General features: G+C 46.2%; 1 protein-coding gene across 3 annotated transcripts; it reads left to right on the top strand.

Moving 5' to 3' along the window:
* The first annotated feature begins 222 nt into the window (after positions 1-222).
* utp6 (UTP6 small subunit processome component) lies at positions 223-8631 on the top strand. 3 transcript variants are annotated; one of them, XM_015954267.3, is made up of 20 exons: positions 223-313; positions 393-541; positions 841-925; positions 1005-1046; positions 1139-1231; positions 1747-1794; positions 1890-1953; positions 2039-2157; positions 2230-2307; positions 2378-2459; positions 3095-3176; positions 3251-3444; positions 3551-3630; positions 3708-3785; positions 6080-6259; positions 7434-7514; positions 7583-7692; positions 7813-7879; positions 8027-8099; positions 8280-8631. In XM_015954267.3, exons 2-20 carry the CDS (start codon positions 450-452, stop codon positions 8432-8434), a joined length of 1803 nt encoding a protein of 600 aa, XP_015809753.3. In that variant the 5' UTR covers positions 223-313; positions 393-449; the 3' UTR covers positions 8435-8631. The 3 variants fall into 3 exon arrangements, with proteins under 3 accessions (XP_015809753.3, XP_015809755.3, XP_015809754.3); XM_015954269.3 differs by lacking the exon at positions 223-313 and having other exon boundaries at positions 320-541; positions 3251-3429; XM_015954268.3 differs by lacking the exon at positions 223-313 and having other exon boundaries at positions 320-541.
* The last annotated feature ends 1491 nt before the right edge of the window (positions 8632-10122 follow it).

Below are 10122 nucleotides of genomic sequence, written 5' to 3'. Positions count from 1 at the left end.
TATTCCCCCCAAAAAGGAAAAAGTAATTCGTTTTTTCAAGCTTCAGATAAGAACCAGTTCAGCAGAACTTCCACTGGAGAGCGCCAATTTACCATCCTCCTTTTCATGTAAATCAAAAACTTAGTTTGAAGCCCTTTAGCTAACTGGTTTTCACTTTTAATACACACAACCATTCTGTCTGACGCTGTTAAATAAAAACAGTTTTTAGCTAAATATTTCGAGGTCGATACAAATGTTTCCAGGCTTGTGTTTCTAGTCGGACCCATTAACAAGTCGGAACCGGAAAAGTCCGCAAATAACAACTTCCACCCATGTGTGTGAGAGGGTTTCTTTCTCCTCGTTCAACCGTCCCGTGACATTTCGATGTGAATTCATTTGTTTTTTGTTTGTAGAGCTGAATCCCACCTGCTAGAGGAGTCTGAGTCTTTGATTCCAGCGTTAGAGAAAAGATGGCGGAGATCGTTCAGCAGCGGATCGAGGACAGAATCCCACAACTGGAGCAGCTGGAGAGAGTGGGACTGTTCACCCAGAAAGAAGTCAAGTAAGGCGGTCTCCACACAGTGTGGGTAGATTAGTGTAAAAGACTGATTCTTTTAACGGTAACTAATAAAGATGGCTGCTTTAAAGCAACGCATATAAAGGAAAGACGGCGGGTTAAAGCAGCTTTATGTTTAAGAAGCACGACTTTGAAATAAGTCTGTTATTTTGAAGAACCTTTCAGATTTTTTTTGTCTGGTTATTACCGTTTAAAGTATTTATCTAACCTTTTGTTATTTTCCTCCAGAAGATGTTTAGTGAGGTGTTTAGGTTTAATATTATTCCACGCTGTCGTTGTTTTAGATCCATAATAAAGAAAGCAACAGCTCTGGAGTACAAGCTCCAGCGGTTGACCGTAAACAAGGAGGACCTAATCGCATACATCCAGGTAAAGCACAGCCACCTCCCCGGTTTATAGAACCATTAATGTTCAGACCACTCAGGAAAGTGTCTGCTTTACATTTCAGTATGAAATCAATGTTTTAGAGCTGATCAAGAAGAGACGAGCGGTAAGTGGATGATGCCAAACTCTTGAGGAGACCCGCTGGACCGATTCACTTTCCTTAAATAGGTTTACCTCTGCTTTGCTTGTCTTTTGCAGCACATCCACTACCAGTTCAAACGAGAGGAGATTGAGTTTCCCATCATCCAGAGAATAAACAGTATCTTCAGACGAGCCACAAAGAAGTGGAAGGTAACAAACACACAGCCTTTAGTGATCTGTGTTGTTGTTTTTTTAAGACATTAGCTCCTGTTTGTTCCCGTTTCATAAAAAAAACCTCTGATCCTGCTGAGAGTCAGCTCTCCGTATGTCCACCCCTTATCCTGTTGCTGGTGCCTGAGCCGGCTAGAAGTGAGGAAGGGAGGGGTCTAACTGTTTATCTGTTTCCCAGCAGGAGAAAGTTGTTTTCTCGTAAACAAAGACGTCATATGAGCAAGGACTTTGTTCTTTTTTTGCACAAAAAGCAGATGCGGAGAATAATATCTCTTTTAATTCAAGGTCACAGTTAATTATGGTGGACTGGTTTGGCAACAATAACTTTATAAACAGAGAGAGCTTAGGCTGTTTCAGTGTGATCGGCCGCATTCAAGTTCTGCAGCTGTGCATGCTGGTTTCGTACGACAGCTTCTAAATGGAATGCAGCCTTAATTCATATGTCAGTGTGCAACAGACCGACGTAAACGTCGATGTTTTTATTGTTCTAACAGGACGACGTGCAGCTCTGGTTCTCACATGTTGCTTTTTGCAAGAAATGGGTACGTAGAGATCTGTTTTTTTTTCCGCTCACAACGACATAACTTTGTTTTCTGACCCTGATCTCTGGTGGTGGTGGGGGGACTTCACTCATCAGGCGACCAAAGGACAGATCAGCAAGGTGTTCTCGTCTATGCTGGCCATCCACCCTGACAAACCAGGTACAAACAAACGCCGCATTCACACACAGAAACACCTCCGAGGGGTCCCCCTCCCCCGGTTCAGCGTTCACATTTATTTCTCCAGCCCTGTGGATCATGGCTGCCAAGAGTGAGCTGGAGGATCGGGATTCCTCTGAGAGTGCCAGGCATCTGTTTCTGCGGGCGCTGCGTTTTCACCCAAACAACAAGAAGGTCTACCAGGAGGTAAAAGAGGCAGTATAGGAAGTGTTTGTCTGAGAAGCAGCACGCTAAATCGGGCCTCTCGCTGTGCTTCAGTATTTCCGCATGGAGCTGCTGCATTCTGAGAAGCTCAGGAAGCAGAAGGAGGATCTGGACAAAGCTGATCTGGACTTGGTGAGTCTGAGCTCAAACACAAACAGCCCCTTTGTGATCCGTGTCAGGACGTTGTTTTGACTCCTTCCAGGGGGGTTATGAGTTTTCTCCGGAGATCCTCAACGGTAAGCTGGCTGAGGTGGTCTACATAGATGCTACAGAGAAAATCAGAGGTAAACTCTCAGGAACGTTAAGATTGGTTTATGCTTGATGCGTCCGCGAGGTTCGCACGGCTCCGCGCGGAAAAGTTGCCTCATTTTAACAACCACGCCCCTCCACCGCGCCTCCGCACGGCCCAAGATTTCCGCAACGCGCACCTCGGAAATTTTCTAACCACGCGGACGGACGGACGCGGAAAAACACAGTGGACCGGCAATAACTAGTACGGCAGAGGTTCGTAAATACAGACATTTGTATGATTCAGCTCTCAGAGATCACCGTGATCAACATGTTGTTAATAATTCTTGGAGAGAAATAGCTCGCACTGTCGGAAAAGACGAGGACGCTGTTAAAAATCCTGAAATGCCATGTTGTAAACAGTAATTTCTACTTCTACTACGGTGTAGTGTTGGATGCATGCCGTAGAGCTCCATGCTGCCCCCTACAGTTTGGGAGAATATTGGCTCACCGCAGAGACGAGCCGCATGAACCATAAACGCTGCGAGTTGTGAAGCGCGTTCCATCCGCGAGCCGCATCACCGCGCGGAAAGTGAATGCGTCAAGCATAAACCAAGCTTTATTGGTACAAATACACGTTTCTGTAAAAACGATGTTGATGAGCTGAGCTTGGCTTCTCTTTGTCCCACAGAAGCAGAGTTTGTCATCTCACTTCTAAACATAGCTTCTATCTTTGACTTCACCAAAGACCTGCAGGACTCCATCCTGCAGGAGTAAGGCCCTCTCTACTGACACCACCTCTAATTGTTCTTCTGCATCATCATGTTCACCTTCGTTTTCTGTCCAGCCTACAGAAAAACTACGCTGACGACAGCGTGACGTGGGACTTCATGGCTAAGAGGGAGCTGGAGGCTCCGGGAGCAGGAGAGGAGCTCCACACGGCCAGAGGCCGAGCCTCGGATATCGACCGCAGAGAGGAGCGCTGCTGCCAGGTCTACGAGGAGGGCCTGAGGAGCCTCGGCACAGGTGGGAGCTCAGGAAGTACGCTCGCTGTTGGGATTATAAACATTTATAATAGAAATATAATACACTGTCAGCTTTCATGCAGTGAGAGAATGAACCAGGGTGTGTGTGTGTTTCCTCACAGAGCCCATGTGGACGTGTTATGTGGCCTTCTGCTTGGAGAGACTAAAGAGAAAGACGAACGTTCAGGAGCTGAAGGAGAAGGTGTCTGATTCTTTTAGCCCCTTTTTGGGTCGGACGCCGCGCAAATCCTGATAGATGTTTGTGTTTTCGTGCCGCAGAGGCAGGAGAGGATGCTGGGAGTTCTGAGACGAGCCCACGACTCCTCGCTGCTGAAGGAGAACTATTACAGGAACTGGGTAAGACTCCTGTGGAGCTTTCTGCAGCCGTAAAGCACCAGATACGTAAATCTGTTTAACCAAATCTTTATCATCTTTGGTTATTCTTGAGAATTTTTCCATTCTGTGCAAATGAAGCACAATAAAATAAATCTGCATCGCGCCCAACCCCGAAGCTGAATATTTATCTAATAAAGAGTTTGACTGAAAGGATTTACAAACCAGTAACAGTGTTGTTTTGTTATTTCCTCTAAAGCTGCTGGTTAAACCCCGAATGCTGGATGTTTCTTTGGCCTTAAGCCGCCACTAAGCCGGGCGTACACTGTGTGACTTTTTCCACTCGCAGCACTCAGCTTCAGCTCAAACTGTACGACTTCCTCGCAGGGCAGATCTCACGAGTCATGCGCTCACACTACACGACCCAGTTCTCGGATGCGACCTGACTGCTCACACTGTACGTCTGGTAGCAACACGTCGGCCCTAAAAATATGCTAAAAATAGCAGTTTTTACTCAACACGTCAGACTTTTTTGTCTTGTTTTGCCTGTTGTCCTTCAGGAGTGCTGCAGGAGGACACACAGGGATTTATGGGGGCTGGATGAGGAAAACGAAATAAAGAAAGTAAATCTGTGTTTTGTGATCAGTTTAATTTGACATGAACACGACAAACACGCTTTCTTGACAATCTTTGTGAGTAAAAAAACGTGTAGAAATTAAAACGAACAGCGTGTGTTATTAGGGAAATAGCGGGCGAGCGGTGTTGATGCAGGATTGCGCATGCGCTGTGAGCGGTTCTGATACTTTTTGGGTCGCAGCTGCTCGCAGCGCCGCTTCAACAGTGCGATACCCTCACGAGGGACGAGCAAAATATTAAACACTCCAGAAGTTCGTGTGAGCTCACGATTGCTGATCGGTAGCTGGTCACGTGGTGTTAATCGCCTCTCGTAACCCCCTGTACACTACACGACGCTCGGCGCAAAACTCGCCCCGATCTCGTGGATTCTCGCACGACTGGAAAATCGGCTCAAAACAGTGAAAAAGTCGCACAGCGTACCCCGGCTTTAACCGGCTGCAGGAGCTTCTGAAGGGTTTTAGCAGGATTCTCAGAGAAACTCAGATACTTTTCAGTTTTATGCCACTCGGTGTGCAATCAGGGCATCTGCGGGTCCTTAAAAAGCCTTTAATTGGCTTTTCTAAATTTAAGGCCTTAAAAATCCTTAAAAATTACAAATAATCCTTGAATACAGTTTCCAAAAGTCTTAAATTACCCAATAAACAAGATTCTTTTATTTCTATAAAATTTTCGTGAATTTCTAGTTGGTGTTCAGCGTTTTTTGAGTACGATGTTGCCGTAAGCGGAACCGTACACGTTCAGTTGGTTGTGAAGGGGGACTATTTTTAGATGAGCACATTAGCTGGTTAAGCTAGTGGGAGCTTGCGCCATGGGGAAGTGCAAGTTTAATGGTAACAGGATTGTTAATCAGGCAATAGCTGAAAATTATAGCTTAAATTTGGTCAAAGTGGCCTTTAAAAAGTCTTACATTTGGCTCCCTTAAACCTGCAGATACCCTGGTGACACTTAAAACTTTGTTTCTCGTCATTCTGATGATTATGGTGAAAATATCAGAAAACCCAAAAGTATAAACTTCCATGAGATCAATAAAAAGATATTTTAAACAGAAAAATCAGGCTTCTTAAAGATGTATTCATCCCTGTTCATCAGTACTTGGTTGAGCCTCCTTGTGGATGATTTCCTGCATCAGAGGCCGTGTCAGTTTTGCCCGTCAGCCTGCGGCTCTGCTGAGGTCCCTTTGGCAGCGTGGGTAGGTGCACGTGGACTTCAGAAGACCCAGTGGACCAACGCCAGCAGTCGTCCCTGAATGGAAACGTCCCACGGGGCTTGAAGCCACGTAGATTCTGGTCCTCTCTACTCTCCTTACAGACTCGGGGACCTTGGTTTCCAAATGACCTGCAGAGTCTACTTCCATCTGAATAAAGGGCTTTGGACTACTGAGCATCAGTCCAGGCCTTCTGCCTTTGTCTCTGGTCCCAAAGTGGATTGACAGGAACCCCCCACCCCAAATTCCTCATTGGATTTAGCTCGAGGACATTTTCCTACCACTTTTTTTTCTTCCACTGATCTTTCTGTTAATCTGCTTGGATTCAGCCTACTGTGACCCACCGGGTCTGTAGCAGGGACCCTTTGTGGCTTACACCTGTGTGCTCCCTGACACCAGGAGAGCTCTGGAGAGGGTCAGAAGAGTCACGCTAACTCTAAACGCTGGTTAAAACACAATATGATCTCTGTGTGACCAGCTGGAGATCCTGCTGTCATCGGAGGATGCTGAGGGAGCAGCGGGCGTTGCCATGGCAGCCACGCAGCGCTACAGCCAGTCGGTGTCTGTGTGGTGTCTGAGCCTGCAGGCGCTAATGCAGCTGGGGAGCGGAGACGTGGGCAGGCTTTTCCAGGACGCCCTCACACATGTTAATCCCAAGGTACACACACACACACACACACACACACCTGGATAACCGGGTCATCTCTTTGGCCCAGTTAGTCTCTATTCCATCAGATCCATCTCCCCAAACTGCTTCCTCTGTATGTGTGGACGGAGGAGAACGGGTTGAAAATGAGCTGTTAATAACAGAGATTAATGTGTGTGTTTCTACGGATACACACCTCTAGACTCAGTCCCAGGCGTCTGTGGCTGTGAACAGGAGGCTGGTTGTTGTGGTGGGGTTTCCCAACCCTGCAGCTCTTGAGCAGGATTAACTCCACTCTAACGCTGGAGCAGGGGCACGCTCCTGCTGGGTTTCAGTCGGGTTTGTAGAAAACCCTCGTGTGTTCACGTTTCTCTGCACGAGAGGAGAGAACTCCCCACAGGAGATGGGATTTGTTCCTCTTAACGGCTAGTTTAAAACCTCCGTGTGTGTTCTGACACATAATTCTGTACACGTGGGTGTGATCTAGTTCAGATGCTGAAGCTAAAGCACAGAGGTGGTAATTATTCACCCTAATCAGGAAGACGGGAGGGGCAGCCATCCAGGCTGGATGCAGACAACAGGAGGACCTCTGAAGCACGTAGACGGACGTCAGTAAAACATCAAGGAGACAGCAGCAGGTCAGGAGATGGAGCGGGTTGGCCAGTAATCGGATAGGTTGCAGGTTCGATCCCGGTTCTGACCAGAGAATGCTGCTGTTGTGTCCTTGGGCAGGACACATAACTCACCTTGCCTGCCGGTGGTGGTCGGAGGGACCGGTGGAGCCAGTGTTAAGCAGGTCTCGCCTCTGTCAGTGCGCCCCGGAGCAGCTGTGGCTACATCGTAGCTCATCCCCACCAGCGTGTGAATGACTGACTGTGTTGTGAAGCGCCTTGGGGGGTTGTAGAATCCTAAGAAGGTGCTATACAAACACAGGCCATTTACCATTTGGATCGGTCTCATGCTCCATCGCTGGCCGATGCTCTGAATAAGCTCCATTATTAAATGCCCACACCTGCAGGCCTACAGCCAGCACACACACAGAGAGAGTGTTAGCATCATAGCGACAGAACATGTGGGTTTAGCATGTTCAACAAGTGCTTCATCTCGTCTCCGAGTTAGTAACTGTGCACCATGAGCTACGGTGTGTGCTTCTGACATGAGTGTCGATCACCTGGGGTGTTCACAGGACAGCCTTCCACTGTGGCAGCTGCAGATCCAGTGGAGCACGGCCAACCAGCGACCCGAGGAGACGGAAGCCATCTTTAAGGTACGCCTTCGACACTCAACTTACACGTTAAAGGACAACACCTCCCACACAATTTACTCTGTTCTCAGACAGGGCTCCAGTCTGCCATCACGACCGTTGCCATGGAGATGAAAGAGAGCTACCTTAACTGGTCCTACTCAACTGGAGGCTATAAAAAAGCAAGGAAGACCTTTCTAAGGTGTCGTCGTTAAAAACAAACGTGCAGAATTACACTTTAGAAGCTATGAAACCTTTTGTTCTGCAGCTTTAAGTCGTCTCCTCTTGTGGTGAAACATCTTCCTCTTTTTTTTTTTTGTAGCTTACGAGAAAACCGCCCACTATCCAAGGGCCTTTTCACTAGAATGATTGAAGTTGAGAAGGAGCAAGTACGTATATCAGCCCCTTCCCATTTCTTCATCACGTGGCTGAGGTTTATGGAACATAAGGTGTTCCAGGAGAAGAGTCGGGATAATTATGACTCTGTTGGTTGGACTGATGGGACCAGATGATCCTGAAGGTGTTTGTTCTTCCAGGAAACTCCGAAGATCAACAATCTGAGGGATTATTACGAGAGGGCCTTGCAGGAGTTTGGCACCTCCGATGATGGTGGGTAGTATTCCTTTCATGAGGAACGACCAATAAAAATGGTTCTCACTTATTTAGTTTCATGTTCTAGAGACAGATGAGCAAAACGCTCTGTACAAACTCTTCCTGTTGATGTGACTTGTTTCACAAAGAGAAACGATTATTAGAAACTTTAACTCTGCTGATTTTGTTACTGTGAAGATCTGTGGCTGCAGTACATCCAGGAGGAGCTGGGACCGCTCGGCCGGCCGGAAAACTGTGGGAAGATCCACTGGAGAGCCATGAAGTTCCTGGAGGGGGAGAGTGTGGGGAGATTCACCTCCAGATACACTCTGCTGCAGACCGGACACCTGTGATGCAGCTGTGTGTGTGTGTGTGTATGTGGGACCATTTACAGCATGATACCTGACAGACGTTCACGTACCTGTAAATCCAGGTGATACACAGCTGTGGCTCCTCCTGGTCCTGACTTATTCACCTGCCTTCAGGTGCAACGTTTTAGCCACGTTTGTTGTGCTAAAGGTGATTTTTGGGACGTTTTGACAGTTTTTTCTGGACTGATGAGCTAACGGCTAGTCTGAGCATAGCCAAGATTAAAGCTCGACGAGGAGCTTATCCAACGTCGTATAAGAAACCTTTAAACATCAATCACTGTAACCTTACCCAGTTATTCCCACGGGAATATTAAAAGATTCCCGCTGGACTTGACCCCTTTGCTGCTGATGATGTTCGTGCTAATCATCCGATCAGAATCAGCCCACATTACAAAACAAGACTTATGTTCTTTAGAGGGCCGTGGCCAGCTTGGTGCTCAGACTAGCCGTTAGCTCATCAGTCCTGAAAAATAAACTATTTCTCCAACCTGAGGCCAGTCGGGAGTTTGGATGTGAGAAGATCCCTGAAGTGGTTCTGGATCAGAGCAGCGTTCCTATTGCCTGTGATCACTTCCTGTTTCTACCTGGAAGTGTCGGAGTTTAAACAGTTATTGTGATGAAACGGTGTCTCATGATGTCATAATAAAACAGTCTTCAACCCGAGGTTGTTTCTATGGTGACGGTCCCTCAGCAACATGACATTTATTGAGATGAACACGTGGAGTTCTCACTGACAGAGTAAACAGACCTAACCAGCGTTAGTCAACAGTATTCTCACTGAAATCAGAGCCTCTTGTGAAGAAACAATCAAACCGAGCAGCAGCACTAAAACATCTGTTAGCTACAGATTCACAGGCTTAAGGACACTTGAATGAGCAGTGACATTTGCACAGAGGTATAACATTACATCCTGTTACAGTATTATTAAACCAACCCCCGCTCCTGAGAGCTTTCCTCCATCTGATCCTCATAAAACTCAAAATATTCATCACAAAGACTAATGATGATGTTAAGTGATGAAAACTTTCCTTCAAAAGAAACAACTACCCAGTTGCTAGCATCTAAATAAGGTAACTAAAAGGACATTTTGTCAATAGAAGTCCTTAAGGGCTAGGGATGTAAGAAAATATCGATATGGCAATATATCGTGATATTTGTTCCTGCGATTATTACATCGATATTCAAAAGCCGTGTATCTAATTCCTGAAAGAATTTACCAGTGTTGGGCAAGTTACTTCAAAACTGTAATACATTATTTATTACTTGTTACCCTCATTTTAAAGTAATTCATTACATTACAATATTACTGATTTTAAAATGTAAGGCATTACACTACTTTTGCATTACTCTAAGTTACTTTCAACAAAACAACTTCAGTAGGAGTTTAGTAATCTGATGCCTGGTGAACTCATGACACATCCAGTGGAAGGTGATGTGATGTCTGAGCTAGGATTGCTGTTAAAAACAGTTCTTTAGAAGGATTGTTTATGAAATAAAAGCAACAACAATCTGTACTCTAAGCACGCTGCCATCTTAGATTAACTGAGCAGGGAGTGAGGTGGTGGGGGCTCCAAGCCTATATTTGCCTTGGTCCCCAAATGCCTTGATACGGCCCTGGATGTGGGACTGACTTCTGGGGTGATCTGATTCTATCACATGTATAAATATTA

This window comes from Nothobranchius furzeri, chromosome 7 (genome assembly GCF_043380555.1).
Source record: "Nothobranchius furzeri strain GRZ-AD chromosome 7, NfurGRZ-RIMD1, whole genome shotgun sequence".
Classification (NCBI taxonomy): domain Eukaryota; kingdom Metazoa; phylum Chordata; class Actinopteri; order Cyprinodontiformes; family Nothobranchiidae; genus Nothobranchius; species Nothobranchius furzeri.
This window is presented reverse-complemented; position numbering and strand designations above follow the sequence as displayed.